The sequence below is a fragment of the Neovison vison genome, chromosome 9 (genome assembly GCF_020171115.1).
Source record: "Neovison vison isolate M4711 chromosome 9, ASM_NN_V1, whole genome shotgun sequence".
Lineage (NCBI taxonomy): Eukaryota > Metazoa > Chordata > Mammalia > Carnivora > Mustelidae > Neogale > Neogale vison.
The window spans coordinates 52972523-52990099 of NC_058099.1; the positions used below are offsets into that span (position 1 = coordinate 52972523).

The window sequence follows — 17577 nt, forward strand, 5'->3', positions numbered from 1 at the left end:
AGTAGTAGTTTGGGTGTAACTGTCATGTGTAGGCATTGTGCTAGTTTGGTGCTGTGGGTATGCCTCATGGAACTTGTGGCTTTGGCCCGGAGGGAACTCAGAAAACAAAATAACCATGTACCTAAGTTTGAAGTGAGATATATGGTGTGAGGAGAATTTGTATCTCCATAACTCTGGTTGGATGTGATGAAGGTCATTTTGTCAAATGGCACAGTTTGTTGAATTTACAAAATTTGTTTGTCAGAAGAAGGTTTAAAGGCTTTTTTCAAGATTTATTCATTAAAAAAAATATATATATATATATTTAAGATTTCATTTTTATTTTAAGACTTTATTTTTAAAATATTCTATATATTTATTTGACAGAGAGAGATACAGCAAGAGAGGGGACACCCTGGGATCATGACCTGAGCTGAAGGCAGATACTTAAAGACTGAGCCATCCAGATTTATTCATTTTTGATTAGAGAGATCGGGAGTAAGTGAGAGAAGAGAGCATGAGGTTGGGGGAAGAGGCAGAGGGAGAAGCAGACTCCCCTTGAGCAGGGAGCCCATGGGGTAGAGGTTGGGGGTGGGCTGGGTTGGGGGTAGGCTTGGCCTGGGGCTCTATCTCTGGAACCTGGGATAATGACCTAAGCCAAAGGCCGATGCTTACTTAACCAAGCCACCCAGGTGCCCCAGTTTTAAAGTTTTTTTTTTCTTTTTAAAGATTTTATTTATTTTTGAGAGAGAGAAAGAGTGCACACATGAGCAGGGGGAGGGGGCAAAAGGAGAAGCAGACTTCCTGCTGAGCAGGGAGCCGATGCAGGACTTGATCCCAGGACCCTGGGATTATGACCTGAGTGGAAGGCAGAGCCACCCAGGTACCCACTTTTAAAGGTTTTAATGACAGTGGGTAAAATCACAAATTCTGAATTTGAACTTTGGATCTGTCACTTATAGATGCTTTGTGACTTGGGCAAGTTATTTAACCTCTCTGTGTTCAGTTTCATATTTGTAAAGTGAAGGTAATACTAAGCCACTTCAGAGGGTTGTTAAGAAGGACAAATGAGGGGCGGCTGGGTGGCTTAGTGGGTTAAAGCCTCTGCCTTTGGCTCAGGTCATGATTCCAGGGTCCTGGGATCGGGCCTCATCGGGCTCTCTGCTTGGCAGGGAGCCTGCTTCCTCTTTGCTCTCTGCCTGCCTCTCTGCCTACTTGTAATCTCTGTCAAATCAATCAATCAATCAATCTTAGGAAAAAAAAAAGAACAAATGAGTTAATACATGTAAAAGTATTTAGAACAGTGCCTGGCATGTAAGGAGAGCTACAGAACTGACACCATTATTATTATTATTATTATTATTTTTTAAAGATTTTATTTATTTATTTGACAGAGAGATCACAAGTAGGCAGAGAGGCAGGCAGAGAGAGGGGGAAGCAGGCTCACTGCTGAGCAGAGAGCCCGATGCGGGGCTCGATCCCAGGACCCTGGGATCACGACCTGAGCTGAAGGCAGAGGCTTTAACCCACTGAACCACCCAGGCGCCCCAAGAACTGACACCATTATTATAATACCCTTCTTATGATGTCAGTATCCAAATTTTTTTTTTTAAGATTTATGTATTTATTTATTTATTTGACAGACAGAGATCACAAGCAGGCAGAGAGGCAGGCAGAGAGAGAGGAAGGGAAGCAGGCTCCCCGCCAAGCAGAGAGCCCGATGCGGGGCTCGATCCCAGGATCCCAGAACCACAATCTGAGCCAAAGGCAGAGGCTTAACCCACTGAGCCACCCAGGCATCCCAATATCCAAATTTTTAACACTTTATGTGGAATTCTTTTATATTAGCTTTTTTCCAAATTCTTTTAAAAACCAACTTTATGGAGGTATAATTTTCATGTATTAAAATGCATCCATATGAAGTATACAAGTTAAATTTCATAATTGTGTATACCCATTTAACCACCACTGTAATGGAAATCTTGAACGTTTGCATCAGCCTCAAATACATCTGCTCTGTGGTACCCCCTTTGCAGTTATTTCAAATTCTTTTTTAATGTGTTAGTTTTACCAGATTTTTAGTTTTTTGTCTTTTACATGTTTAGATTTTAAATTCTTAATTTTTTTTTTATGTATAACATACTCAAGATACTAATTATATGATCTGCTATACTAATTCCTTCTGGCAGCCTCTCCTGCTAGTTTAAGTTTCCGTATTTAATTGCTTCTTTTTTTTTTTTTTTTAAGATTTTATTTATTTGAGAGCAAGAGCATGTGGGAGAGAGAGCATGAACAGGAGAAAAGGGGTAGAGGGAGAGGGAGAAGTAGATTTCCTGCCAAGCAGGGAGCCTGATGCTGGACTCAATCCCAGGACATTGGGATCATGACCTGAGCTGAAGGTAGGCCATTAATGGACCGAGCATCCCAGGCTCCCTTTATTTGCTTCTTGTTAGAAACCAACATGTCAGCATTTCAGTTATGATGGGATTGATACAGTTAATGTCTTAAAATGTAAAGTTTACTTCTCTACATTATACAAATGTGTAGGTAAGGCATTTCGCTTGTTGCTGAAATTTTCTTTCTTTCTTTTCCTTTTTTTTTTTTTTTTTTTTTTAAAGATTTTATTTATCTGTCAGAGAGGGGGAGTGAGAGAGCGTAAGCAGAGGGGAACAGCAGGCAGAGGGAGAAGCTCACCTCTGAGCAGGGGATCCGATTCAGGATTCGATTCTAGGATGTTAGGATCATGACTTGAGCTGCAGACAGATGCTAAACTGACTGAGCTACCCAGGCACTCCTGAAGAAGAGTTTAGTCCTGAGAGAAATGAGTAAGTTGGAGTCTTAGCCTTTTCTCCCTTAGAATGCCCCCAAAGCACAAATTTCCACATTTCTGTTTTGCTAATACCTATAATTTTCATGAGGGTAGATACCCTGGGAGGCAAAGTACTTCCTGAGTGGTTTAGTATTTGGACACATAACTTTTCTCTGCAATATTAAAAACAAAAGTAATAATTTAATGAGAGTTGACATTACTGAGTACTTAGGTACCAGATACCAAGCTAAACCTTACATACATCTTGTGTAATTCTTCAACCCCACAAGCTTGGTATTGTTGCTGTTCCCATTTTACAATGATGAATATGAATCTTAGAGACTCTAAGTAACTTCTGCAAGACCACACATAGTCAATAAATGATGGAGATGATGGTGGGAACTCTACAGCCCATGTTCTTAGGCTTATTTCCCCCTTGAATTTAAAGCTTGAAGGCTGTAGGCTTTTGGTAAATAACCTATAGTTAATAGATTTTTTTCCACATCTATTTCTTACTCTAGCCTCAAAACATAGAATGGGATAGGGAAGGAAATTTGATGTTTTATCCATTTGTGTAAGTATAAGCAAACTTTTTTGGTAAAAGGCCAGATAGTATTTTCAGCTTTGTAGAACATGTGGTGTTAATATTAATGTGTGTTAATATTCCAATAAAACTTTATTTACTAAAATAGGCAGTAGGCTGGGTTTGCTGTGGTGGACTGATCTGTTTGGGGACACCAGGGCATATCAACGAAAGGGAGGTAGAACCAGGATTCTTAGTGCCAAGTGTTGTACCCTACCCACTCCCCAAATGGCCAAGCTGTAGCACAGAGTACCACTCACCAGTGCCTTTAGGAGATACAAGTTCCAACAACGATAGGGTAATAATTAGTGTTTTGTACTCAGGATTTGTTCTACATGCTTTTTGCTGTGTCATTTAATTCATGGACAATCCACGAGATGGGAAACTGAGGCACAGAAAAGGACAGTGGCTCACCCAAGGTCACAGAGCTAGTGAGTGATGAAACTGGGATTGGAATCCACTTGAGTTCAAGTCTTCCTTCCTTATCTCTCTTGAATTTTGTTTTTTTTCAGTTTTAGGTCTCCTTTGAAGCTGTATTCTTCAGGAACTGCCTCTTCTGAGCACTCATATTAAATACAAGAATCTGTGGTCTATTTCAAGGCATTTACTTAAGAGCAGAGGTGTGAAAGGGAATGCTAATTTTGCCATTTTTCTGTAATGGCTGGAAAATTTGAGGGTTCATTGTGCTCATCCTTAGGCTGCACTGGACTTTCAGCTGTAGGAACACCTTATTATTTATTCATTTATTTATTTAAAGATTTTATTTATTTATTTGACAGAGAGAGAGAGAGCGAGCATAAACAGGGGAACAGCAGGCAGAGGGAGAGGGAGAAACACACTCCCTGCTTATATATTCAGGGAACCGGAGGCGGGGCTTGATCCCAGGACCCTGGGATCATGAACTGAGCTGAAGGCAGCCACTTAATGACTGAGCCACCCTGGCACCCCTGCAGGAACACTTTAATGATAACAGAAAAAATTGTTCATTAGTATCTGCTAATTGTGGTGTTAGGTGCATTAAATACATTATCTTGGTTAAACCTCACAACAATGCTATAAATTAAGTGGTACTAAAACAGTTGCACAGATGGAGAAACTGAGGGTCAGCTGTGGGCTACTGGATATGTAAATTAAATCTCTGAGTCTCAGTTTCTAATTTAGACATAATAATGGTCTTATCATAAGGTCATTATAAGATTAAATGAGTTAATAGATGTTAAGGATTGGCGCTCAGTTGTGTTATGTGTTACTATTATTATGAGAACATAGTAGTAGTAGTAATAGTAGAGGTGCGAAGCTCACTTTTTATGATTGTCTGTGAATCAGAAATAATCATCCAAGAGTCCAGTATAGTGTCTGGATGTTGTTAAATGGACTTTATAATTATTTACTGAAAGAAATGTATTTCTTTCCTTTTAAATATTTTATTTATTTATTTGTCAGAGAGAGATACGGAGAGAGCACGAATGGGGTTTGGGGAAGGGCAGAGAGAGAGAGGGAGAAGCAGACTCCTCGCTGAGCACGGAGTCCGATGTGGGACTTGATCCCAGGCAGACACTTAACTGACTGAGCCACCCAGGCATCCCAGCTGTGTTTCTTTTAATTTTAAAATACTTCCACTAGTGATGGCTTCAAAATTCAATAGTTTAGGGGCGCCTGGGTGGCTCAGTTGGTTGAGCAACTGCCTTCGGCTCAGGTCATGATCCCAGACTTCTAGGATCGAGTCCCGCATCGGGCTCCCAATTCCTTGGGGAGTCTGCTTCGCCCTCTGACCTTCTCCTTTCTCATGCTCTCTTTTACTCATTCTCCCTCAAATAAATAAATAAAATCTTAAAAAAAAAATTCAATAGTTTAAAATGTTAAAACCCAGCCTGTTGGTTCTGTTTGTTGCTGTTTACTTATTTTGTGTAAAATTATTCCCTTGCAGAAATGGCATGTCCTTGATTTTGTCTGTTTACAATAGATTAAGTGGGGTTGGCACCAGAGGACTGGAGTGCTTGACATGTTAAGTGGTTGGCAAAGTTCCTATTACCACCATAAAAATAGTAGCTGAGGACTATGTGCTGGTGAGTAAAATAATGTAGTTATTTATGTTAAATTCAATAATACACAATTGTAAAACACATTTAGCATATGTACTCTTTTTTTTTTAAAGAGTTTATTTATTTATTTTAGAGAACGAGCATGCATGCATGTGCATACCAGTGAGGGGTGCGCTGGGGAGGTGGAAGGGTCAGAGGAAGAGGGAAAGAGACAGAGAATCTCAAGCAGACTCCCTGCTGTGTGCAGAACCCAAGGCAGGTCTTGATCTCAGGACCTTGAGATCATGACCTGAGCTGAAATCAAGAGTTGATGCTCAGTCAACTGAGCCACCTTACTGCCCCTGTGTATGTACTCTTAATTACACACCAGACATCACTATGCACATGTTACATTTGTTATATACCCATTCCTTTGTGGGATTATATCCAAAGCCACATGTACTTTATTTTATAATGGTAATTTACAGGATTTGTTCAATGTTGATTTTGAGCGTACACAATTTTCCTTTTAAAGGCTCATCTTAGAGCTTAACCCCAGCCATAGCTGCAACTCAGCTTCATATTTATAATGAAACGCAGAAAGGGAAGCTCTTTTCCCCCTTCATAAAGTTAACTGTTTCTTTCTTCCTCTCTTCCTTCCTTCCTTCCTTTCTCCCTCCCTCTCTCTCTCTTTTTTTTTTCCACCACCCTCCTCTATGTGTTAGAAACTAAAGCAGTGCTGTGCAGTTCAGTTGTTGTTTGTGAGAGTGACATCTGGTGGTTTTTTTTTTTTAATTCTCATGGTCTCTGCTTGACTAGAAGTTCTTCGAATTTGCTGAGAATCATTGTGTGAGCTGCTGTGCTTGATACTTAACACACTAAATAGCTTCTTCTTCTTCTTCTTTTTTTTTTTTTTTGGTTTTATTTATTTATTTGACACAGAGTGAGAGAGAGCACAAGCAGGGGGAGCAGCAGGCAGAGTGAGAAGCAGGCTCCCTGGCTGAGCAGGGAGCCTGACTTGGGGCTTCCTCCCAGGACCCTAGCATCATGACCGGAGCTGAAGGCAGATGCTCAACCGACTGAGCCACCCAGGTGACCCCACACCAAGTAGCTTTTGAGGATCAAGTTAGTACCACTGATTTGGCTCAAACTTTGAAAGGCCCAGCATGCCTTTTAGATGTAGTCCCTCTGAATGCCAGCCTTCTGGATTTTGTTTTAGCATTTGTAATGGACAAAGAGCTGCCTTTCTGGGGAGATTTCTGTTTAATTCAGAGAGTTTAGGATTTTGAGTGAGGGATGATATCTGTGCCATCCTCTTTGCTTTAGTCATGAGGAGGCTTGAACCCTGAGAAGTTGGGTGTATTGGCCAAAGTCACGTTGTTGGCCAAGGTCACTTTTCTTCCCAGTGAGCCGAGGTCCTGGGCTCTGTGCCCATAAGTTATATTTATCATGCTGGGTAATGCACCCAATAGGAAGGGTCTGGGCATTAAAGGATATGAGGGAAGGCATTTTAAGAGGGAAGAAGTAAAGGCAATTGACACATTTGATCACCTATTTGCTATGAATATTCCACATCCAGTTTTCTATCTCTCTTCCAAAGGAGGATGAAGAATTTTCAGTGTGAACGTTATTGAGGAAATTCATTGAGGGATCCCAGGTCTGTCTCGTGAGTCCACTGATTGATCCCACAGCTGAGCATCTAGTATCCTGTGGCACTAGGATTCTGTTTTGAGTCATACCTGTTGACATGCATTATCTCACTAGCATCCTTGCAGCAATCCGAGGAGGTGGTTGGAATCCCCATTCTATAGACGGGGAAATGGAGGATTATGGGGGCGAAAACCGTCCAGAGTTGGGTAGAGCTGAGGTTCTGACACAGGCAGGTCTAAATAGAACTTCCAGGCCTAAGCCAGTGTGATGCTTGAGTGAATCATTGAATAAAACGTCACTCACCAACGTGGAATGGTTGCTTCGTAAATACGTGCTCAGTTTATTTTTGTGTTCAAGGTAATTCTTCCTACTGAACTGTTATTCTGTATCCTCAATTTTCACTATCAGATCTGTGATTTTCAGTAAATGTGAAACTTAAAACAACTTGTGGGGTAAAATGAGAGTACTTTTCTGGCATGAGAGGAACTAGAGAACTACATTAATGCTGTACTTGGAGAGTGTGTGAAATTATTTTTAATCTCAAGTGATAAGTGTTCAAAATAAAATCTTTTTTTTTTTTTAAAGATTTTATTTATTTAGTTGTCAGAGAGAGGGAGACAGTGCACAAGCAGGAGGAGCGGCAGGCAGAGAGAGAGAAACAGGCTCCCCACTAAGCAAGGAGCCTGATGTGGGTCTTGCTTCCAGAATCCTGGGATCATGACCTGAGCTAAAGGCATCTGTTTAACAAACACACCTTCTAAGACTCAGTTTTTTTCTTCTGGCAGCTGACTTACTGTTTGTATCATTAAAATTTTAAAAAACTCTATTTTTAAAGAAGTTTATTTATTTATTTAAGTAATCTCCAGCTGGCCTGGGGCTCAAACTCATGACCCTGAGATCAAGAGTGCATGCTCTTCCAGCTGAGCCAGCAAAGTGTCTCTAAAAAAACCTCTGCTTTGAATAATATTTGAAAACCTCCAATTTTTTACTTTGTGTATCCCACCCAAAATCAGGTTTTACAAACCTCCTGGGCAGACTCAGAAGATGAACTGTCATTTTTTTTTTTTTAATCTGCTACATTTGAGAATTATGTTGTAGTCTAATCTTTTTAAACCTTGGGAGGGTCACATTTTGTTCACTGCAAATGCCAGGCGGGAACTCTAGTATATGGGCCACCATTGATTTCCTTCCCTTTGATTAAGAGCACTGTGGGTCAGTTAAGCTTTCAAAGAGAACTTGCTTTGATGTTAATCCTCTAATAAGAATGTGAACAGTGTTTGCATCCTTCCTACCCAGTAATGGAGATGCTGAAGCTGGGCTCTCTGTTTGGCTTCGGTGGGTTTCAGGGCTTTGCTGTTCCCTCATACAATATGAAATTAAAAAAAAAAAAAATTGTAGCATTGCATGTAAGATACAGCTGGTGGTAGCCTTCTGGATGCTGTTGGGGTTTATATGTTCCAGAAAGCCATGGACTCATTTTTGAGCTTGACCGAGATTACAGAGAAATGGATAGCAGGTGTGAGCAGAATGAAAATTTATTCCCGAGAGGTGAGCTCAGGGTGCATATATTTTTAAAAAAATTGTTTGCCCAGTCTTTCTTCTAAAAGTCACTGCATGGACACACAATAAAGATGTCTTTTATTTATTTATTTATTTATTTATTATTATTTTTTAAAGATTTTATTTATTTATTTGACAGACAGAGATCACAAGGAGGCAGAGAGGCAGGCAGAGAGAGAGGAAGGGAAGCAGGCTCCTCGCTGAGCAGAGAGCCTGATGTGGGGTTCCATCCCGGAATCCTGGGATCGTGACCTGAGCTGAAGGCAGAGGCTGAGCCACCCAGGTGCCCCAATAAAGATGTCTTTTAAATGAAGTAACATGATTTAGAAAAATCAATACTTTGTTGACATTATAGTGGGGAATAATGTCACTCGAGTTTATTTATTTCTCACATGGTTCCTTTAACTAGCAATGTGCCTCTTCTTATGTGTGAAAAGATTTACATCTAATATCTGAAAAATCCTCCCGGTATGTCACTGTGAAAAACAACAACAACAGATATCAGCCTGGTTTCCCATTTTGAACATTTTTTAAAAAATAAATTTTATTTTATTTTAATTCCATTATAGTTAACATACAGTGTTATATTAGGTATATAATAAAGTTGTGAAATATAGTGGTTCAACAACCATTTTGAACATCTTGGCTCACCAGGGGGGAAATGCCATGCAGAGGAGTATTTGCAGCCCTTAGCACCCCATCACCCATGGCTATTAATCTCTCCCCTGGTTTTGGGGGAGGTTTGGACATCCTCTTTATGGTCACGTCCTGGGAATGATCCAGATGTGCCCCAGAGCCAGGGGTAGAATCTGTGACTTGTCAGAGTTCTTGGCAGCACTAGGGTTCTTTGAGTCCATGGTACCAAACACACAGCTTCATTGGTCAGTAGAATGGAATGTTGGGTGAAAACTCCAGTGAAGAGGGTCTGATGCTGTGGGGTGGGGATGGGGGTCTCTTATTGAGAGGAAGGCGTCTACAGAACCCCATCAAACCTTGTCATCCTAAAGAACAACAGTTCAATTAGAACACGGTAGCATCAGCCAACAGACCCAGGAAGTCATCCATATGAGAGAGGGAAAAATGGAGGCAGAGGTAGAGGAGGAGGAAGAAGAGGAGGAGGAGGTAAGGGAGAAAAGAAGAGAAGAGGCCCAGAGAAGTGATTCAGCCTTTTGGATTTGTGGTACCTAGTTTTAATTTTCATCATGTTTCTTTCTACTTTTTCTTGGAGTAACATTTGGCACATAGTCCTTCTCATACTGCAAAATGAAATAAAATTTAGAAGGAAAGACTTGAAAAGTTGTAAATCCATTGGGTCTCTTCGGAAGTTTGCATAGAGCGTGCTTATTTATTTATTTATTATTCATTCATTCCTTCATTAATTAATTCATGAGAGAGTGTGCTTGTGCATGTGTTGGGGGTAGGGGAGTGGCAGAGGGAGAGGGAGGGAATCCCAAGCACACTCAGTGCAGAGCCAAGGTCGGGCTCGATCTCACGACCCTGAGATGATGACCTGAGCTGTAATCAAGAGTCGGACCCTTAACCGACTGAGCCACCCAGGTGCCTCCATACAGAGTATTTAAATTACTACTGGTCACTCCTTTCTGCCCGTGGACGCCGCCGAGTAAGCATCGTTAAAGTCTTCCCTCCCACCGCCGTCATGTCTAAGTCAGAGTCTCCCAAAGACCCTGAACAGCTGCGGAAGCTCTTCATTGGAGGTCTGAGCTTTGAAACAACCAAAGAGAGTCTGAGGAGCCATTTTGAGCAATGGGGAACACTTACGGACTGTGTGGTAATGAGAGATCCGAACACCAAGCGCTCCAGAGGCTTTGGGTTTGTCACATATGCCACTGTGGAGGAGGTGGATGCAGCCATGAATGCAAGGCCACACAAGGTGGATGGAAGAGTTGTGGAACCAAAGAGGGCTGTCTCAAGAGAAGATTCTCAAAGACCTGGTACCCACTTAACTGTGAAAAAGATTTTTGTTGGTGGCATTAAAGAAGACACTGAAGAACATCATCTAAGAGATTATTTCGAACAGTATGGGAAAATCGAAGTGATTGAGATCATGACTGACCGAGGCAGTGGCAAAAAGAGGGGTTTTGCTTTTGTAACATTTGATGACCATGATTCTGTAGACAAGATTGTCATTCAAAAATACCATACTGTGAATGGCCACAACTGTGAAGTAAGGAAAGCGCTCTCTAAGCAAGAGATGGCTAGTGCTTCATCCAGCCAAAGAGGTCGAAGTGGTTCTGGAAACTTTGGTGGTGGTCGTGGAGGTGGTTTTGGTGGGAATGACAACTTTGGTCGCGGAGGAAACTTCAGTGGTCGAGGTGGCTTTGGTGGCAGTCGAGGTGGTGGTGGATATGGTGGCAGTGGGGATGGCTATAACGGATTTGGTAATGATGGAAGCAACTTTGGAGGTGGCGGAAGCTATAATGATTTTGGCAATTACAACAATCAATCCTCAAATTTTGGACCCATGAAAGGAGGCAATTTTGGAGGCAGAAGCTCTGGCCCTTATGGTGGTGGAGGCCAATACTTCGCCAAACCACGAAACCAAGGTGGCTATGGTGGTTCCAGCAGCAGCAGCAGCTATGGCAGTGGCAGAAGGTTTTAATTACTGCCAGGAAACAAAGCTTAGCAGGAGAGGAGAGCCAGAGAAGTGACAGGGAAGCTACAGGTTACAACAGATTTGTGAACTCAGCCAAGCACAGTGGTGGCAGGGCCTAGCTGCTACAAAGAAGACATGTTTTAGACAATACTCATGTGTATGGGCAAAAAAACTCGAGGACTGTATTTGTGACTAATTGTATAACAGGTTATTTTAGTTTCTGTTCTGTGGAAAGTGTAAAGCATTCCAACAAAAGGTTTTAATGTAGATTTTTTTTTTTTTTTGCACCCATGCTGTTGATTGCTAAATGTAATACTCTGATCAATACGCTGAATAAATGTGTCTTTTTAAAAAAAAAAAAATTACTACTGGTAATAGCTTATTTGTCATCTTTACTCTTTGCAGTGCCCCACTAGGGATTAACAGAATGTAAGCCTTTTCATCACTGGTATTTTCATTATTTAAGATTCTTAAATAGACATTTGTTAAAAACCTGCTGTCACTTAATGCACTTGCATGCATTTTTGCCACTCAGAATATGATGAATGCAACAAATTAAGATGAAATTCCTTAAAAAGCCTTAGTAGTTGATGCAGCACCCCTATCCCCTTCCTCAGTTCTGTGTCTCTTCCCATCTAGCTTGGGACAGGGAGAGGTTTTAGGCGCCCCACCCTGCAGGAGTGAGCTCTGGAGTGCCAGCCTTGCATCCAGAAGGTCCTCCAGGGGATCTTTCACATACAGGGTTAGCCCATTTGCTAAATTGTAAAATAAAACCTCTCAAGGTAAGGACCTTTCCTCTTAAGACAAGGGCGCTCAGCCAGCCAGTCAGCAACGATTATTTGCTGAGTCTATGAAGTGCAAAGTGGTATTCTGGGTTATAAAGTGGATTCAAAAGGAGTACGATGGCCCTTGACTCCAGCCAGGGGGGCTCTGGAAAAAGTCAGGTGCCATTTTGAGGCAATGCATGATTAGGAGCCAGATGTGGCTCAAATAAGCATTTGATATACTGTGCTCAAGGGTAGCCGCTCCTCAGGGTTGGCTCAGCATGGGCCTGGGGAAGGCACATGTAGCAGCCTTCCAGGAGGAAACCAAACACAGCGGCTTTCCTATGAGCATGTCATATTTATCAGCAGCATAATCTCTCCTCTCTTACTGTCTTTCAACCAGAAGAACTCTGGATGCTTCCGTGATTATATGTGTTTCCGCTGAAGTCCACCTGGTGAGCCTACCCAGGCCTGGAAAGTTTAAGGGAAACAGCTTGTGATCACTGGGGAAATAAAAATTAGCAGTGGAGAAGCATGGGGAAGTTAGTGGTGAGTGGACAAACAAAGAGACCATAGGTAGAGAAATCTAGGTATGCTCTGTGGAGAATATATGTGGTTGTATGTAGTGCTGGGTGGGAGGCTGTTGACTAGTGGACTAATGCCAGGCCTGAAAGGCTTGATGGGAATCCACAGAGGAAGAGAGCTCCCAAGGAAGCAGCAGAAGAGGGGTAGAATTTGAGCTGGGTGTCAAAATGCAGAGAAACAGAAGGAAAAGGAACCCATTGACTCCTGGGTATGTGCTACAGGAAGTCTGAGCAAAGGTCTGTGACTGCTGGTATCTCTTCCCCCAGCAGAATCCACATCTGTTTTCCCACAGATCTGGGAAACCATATTTGCACGTACCTAGGGAAAGAGGGTGTTGTCACTGTTCATGTATAATTTCCACAAATTACAAATATAAGTCCCACAAAGATATGAAATGAACATGTCAAAGTTTTATTTGACCCATCAGTGGGGAGAACCAATGAGATGGCAAACTGATTCAAAGAGTATTTGAGGAACTGGGTATTTATAGGCTTAAAAAACAATGGTAGATTAAGATTGCTATAGGTCATATGTAAACCCAGGTAAGGACCTGCAGGGTAATAAAACTATAGTCTATAAGGTTTTCCTGCTATTGGGAAATCTAGAAGTTAATATGTAACCTCACAGTGCCTGTATTCTAATCGGATAGTAAATAGTCAAGTCAAGCACAAGGATATTCTCCTAGAGAATGAGACAGTCCCTGGGAGGAATTATTCAACAATGCTGCTGTATGACTTTGAGAAGATAAGAAGATAAGCTGTCCCTTCCCCTCCCATCCTCTTACCTCTCCTGCACAACTGCCTAAGTTGCAAGTTGTGGATAATTTGGACATTAAAAAATACCTGGCAGTTAAAGATCTGAGATTGAATCCAAGTTCCTTCCCTGTAATATTGATCAGGTAATTACCTATGATTTACCCGGATTTACTTGCTGTGAATTGGGAGGAGCAAGCGAGATAACTTTTGTGAAATGCTTGGCACATTATAGGCACTTGTTCAATCTTAGTACTGCTCTTTACCTTTCTTCTTTTAAATATAAAGATTTCATTTATTTATTTTAGAGAGAGAGAGGGAGAGCACATGTGAGCAGAGGGTAGGGGGCGTAGGAGTGAGGAGGGAAGAGTCTTTTTTTTTTTAAGATTTTATTTATTTATTTGACAGACAGAGATCACAAGTAGGCAGAGAGGCAGGCAGAAAGAGAGGAAGGGAAGCAGGCTCCCTGTTGAGCAGAGAGCCCTATGCGGGGGCTCGATCTAAGGACCCTGGGATCATGACCTGAAGGCAGAGGCTTTAACCCACTGAGCCACCCAGGTGCCCCATGAGGGATGGGGGGGGATAATCTTAAGCAGACTCCTAGATGAATGGGAACCTGGGGTTAGGCTTGATCTCATGACCTTGAGATCACGACCCAAGCCCAAACCAAGAGATAGATGCTCAACCAACTGGGCCACTTAGGCACCCCACCTTTCCTCTTTTTAAATGAAAAAAATTTCACCTTTTGTCTGTCCTTCATAGACGAAGTTCTTTTTCTCTCTTTCTTTCTCATCTCTAGTTTATTAGAATAATACCCTAGAAATCTGGTGGATTTTCTCCATTTCTTTTTCTTTCTTTTTTTTTTTCCCCAGAATTTATTTATGTATATGAGACACACAGACACAAATACACAGAGAGAGGGAGAGAGAAAGCAAGCAAGCGCATAAGCAGGGGGTAGTTAGCAGAGGGAGAAGAAGCAGCAGACTCCCTGCCGAGCAGGGAGCTCAAAGTGGAACTGATCCAAGGATCCTGAGATCATGACCTGAACTGAAGGCAGATGCTTAACTGACTGAGCCACCCTGACGTCCTGACTTTTTCCATTCCTTATGGAGGTATTCTATTCAATTTTCATTATTCATCTAAATGGAAAGAATAGATTTCTCACATTCTTTTAAAAAAAAATTTCCCTAACTTCTATCTTGAGATGTAATTAACATTTAGTATTGTGTCAGTTTAAAGGGTACAATGTAATGATTTGATGCATGTAATTCTTGTGATATGAGCCCTGTAATAAGGTTAGTTACACTGTCCATCACCTCGCAAGTGTGTGGTGAGAGCTTTCAATATCTACTCTCATAGCAACTTCCCCATCTACAAGGCAGTATTGTAAACTATGGTCATCATGTTGTATAATACGCTTTACTTAAGGAAACTCTGCAGATGACAAAAGTAGAGATGTTATTGTAATGAAGATGATTTCTTATTTGATATACTTCAGTTTTTATTTTTCCGAGGGAGTAGTTCTTGCATAAGAATAAAAGCCTTGTCTCCTTTTATTACTTTTTATTTTATATTTTAAAAAGATTTTATGTATTTATTTATTTGAGAGAGAGAGAGATAGAGAAAGAGATAGGAAGAGAGCATGAGCAGGGAGAGGGAGTAGCAGGTTGCCTGCTGGGCAGGAAGCCTGACACAGGGCTTGATCCCAAGACCTGAAGATCATGACCTGAGCTGAAGGCAGACGCTTAACCAACTGAGCCTCCCAGGTGCCCTGCCTTAGCGCCTTTGAGATTAGGAGATGACTTTCCGAATTATACCTTTTGCAGGTCACTCCATAAGTATTTCCGTGTTTTCAGTGTGCCCTGTTTGGGTAGAGGTTTATAAGGAGGGGAAGGATGCCCAGTAGCCTTCCAGGAGTGTGATCTTTACATTCCCCCTTAATTGGGAAAGGTCAGCCCAGGTTGGGGTAACGGTGGTGCCAGAGGGACTGTGAGTTGATGTCTGATGTTATCACAACAGATTGGGGTTCCTGGAGAGCAGATTTATCTCCTCTGTAGCCTCTTGCATGATAGATAACCTGTGTGCCAGCATGTAAGACATTGTGCTAGAATTCAAAGTGACAGAATCTGTGATACCAAACTTTGATTTGGAGAAAGGAGTCTATTTATAATTGGGATTTTTAAAAAAAGATTTATTTATTTATTTGTTTAGAGATAAAGAGAAAGTGAATGTGTGTGGGGTGGAGGGGGAACGGTGCAGAGAGAGAGGGAGAGAGAATCTGAGCAGAGAGTCCAACGCAGGGCTTGATCTCGCTACCCTGAGATTATGACCTGAGCCAAAGGCAGACACTTAATCCACTGAGCCACCCAGATGCTCCCCACTAATTGGTAATTTTTTTTTTTTTAAGATCTTATTTATTTATTTGTCAGAGAGAGAGGGAGAGAGAGCGAGCACAGACAGACAGAGAGGCAGGCAGAGGCAGAGGGAGAAGCAGGCTCCCTGCTGAGCAAGGAGCCCAATGTGGGACTCGATCCCAGGACGCTGGGATCATGACCTGAGCCGAAGGCAGCTGCTTAACCAACTGAACCACCCAGGCGTCCCTAATTGGTCATTTTTAATAGAGTCCAGAGAAGCATCTTTTCACTCTTGGCTTAGGTTCTTTTGCTTTAGGACTAGCTCATTTTTCTTCTAGTTGGTTTTTAAACTTCTGCTTGCTGCAGGAAGAGTGTGATTAAGATTGGGTTGCCCTTGACTCCACCTAACTCCCGATGTAATAGATGAGTGGGTCAGGGATTCCAAAGTCTGAATTTCTACCACTACTTACAGTGTTGTTTCTTCTTAGTGTTTATACATTTTTTCCCCTTTCCTGTCTAAATGTAGAGCTTGATGTAGTCTAAACATTGTTTAGTATCCATTGTCACACAAGGGAAAAGTTCTGTAACTCTCTTTCCTCATTTCTGCATCATAGCTATAAGTGAGGTGATGTAATCAGTGCCTTGATGGCCTGAGCTCAGTTTACTCATTCATTAGGTCACTTGAATTTATTGAGCAACTACTGTGCCCAGCCCTGGTGATTTTTCTGTAGTCATAGGAAGTAAGAACCTGCTCTGGTGGAGATAGACTGTAACCAAGGAAGTAACCAAGATGATTACAGATTTTGATAAATTTTATGAATGAAATAAATCAGATGATGAGAAACTATAAGCTGCTATTCTCAGTAATTTTAATTGAGGTTATTAGAGACATTCTCCTTGTGAGCTGGGCATGTACGGGTGAGAATGAGTCAGCCACAGGAAGAGTTGGGCGAAGAGCATTCTAGGAAGGAGAGCATGGTGAAGAGAGGTGTGAGATGAGTTTGGCTTGTTCAAGGAAGAGAAAGACCTGCATATGAAATGAGGCCAGAGTGCAGGTCACTGGAAAGGTGGTCAGAAGGTGGTAGAGCCATCTGGGGCTCTGTAGATCATGGGAAGGAGTTCGGGTTTTTTGTTAAGTGCAATGGAAAGCTCGTAATGAGGTCTAGGACAGTGACATGACATGAGCTTATGAAAAGAAGGGAAAGAATACAGCTGTTGTGTGAAGACTTGGATGGAGGGTGTCAGTCATAGGAGTGGGGAGATCAGTGAAGTCCTGTGCTTGGGTATGGTGGTGGTGGCACAGACGTAGGGAGTAAGATGCTTTGAAGAGCAGACTAAGTTGTGGGGGGTCCCAAATATCTGAACGAGGAGCGTGCATTTGATTTTCACAGCCATGAGGGAGCTCTATGTGCATGTAAGTTTTTGAGTGGATGTGAATTTGTGTGCACATGCGTGCATGACTGTGAGTTTGAGTGTGTGTTGGTGTGTATCAGTGTGAGGTGTGTGTGTGGCTTTATAAGTGCATATTAGTATGCACTTGGGTTATATCCTGTTGTAGCTTTTGAACAGGCAGGCCAGTGGCACGAGGGAAAGGGCTGTCTTCTCTGGTACGATTAACCCGGGTCAAGTTGGTGGCAGGAAGACTAGCCAGGAGGTTGGTGGAGCTGGATGTGAAATGAAGGCCCAGAGGACGCTACCTTGGCCATGGAGCAAGAGAAGACTAAATTGTGTAAATCCAGGTGTTGTTTTATTCTGTATCTGGTTGAGTGAAATTGAGGAGTGAAAAATAATTCCATTAAAAAATTCACATTCTTCAAAGAAGCCCAGTGTGATTGCTAGTTTTCTCAGTCTTAATTATTAAAAAAAAAAAAAATTAAACCTCACTAAAATTCATTTGCTCAATTTC

The 17577-nt window shown here is 41.8% G+C and overlaps 2 protein-coding genes across 2 annotated transcripts in view; both read left to right on the forward strand.

The window, feature by feature from the left end:
* The window catches only part of TTC39B (tetratricopeptide repeat domain 39B), a 129132-nt gene that overhangs the window by 21303 nt on the left and 90252 nt on the right, over positions 1-17577 (forward strand). The window lies entirely within an intron of this gene.
* On the forward strand, positions 10245-11236 carry LOC122917591 (heterogeneous nuclear ribonucleoprotein A1-like). Its single transcript, XM_044265634.1, has one exon. It carries the CDS (start codon positions 10260-10262, stop codon positions 11220-11222), a length of 963 nt encoding a protein of 320 aa, XP_044121569.1. The 5' UTR covers positions 10245-10259; the 3' UTR covers positions 11223-11236.

What these genes read in the sequence shown, in the direction of transcription:
- LOC122917591 (XM_044265634.1), top strand. Translation starts at nt 10,260, where the DNA reads ATGTCTAAGTCAGAGTCTCCCAAAGACCCTGAACAGCTGCGGAAGCTC.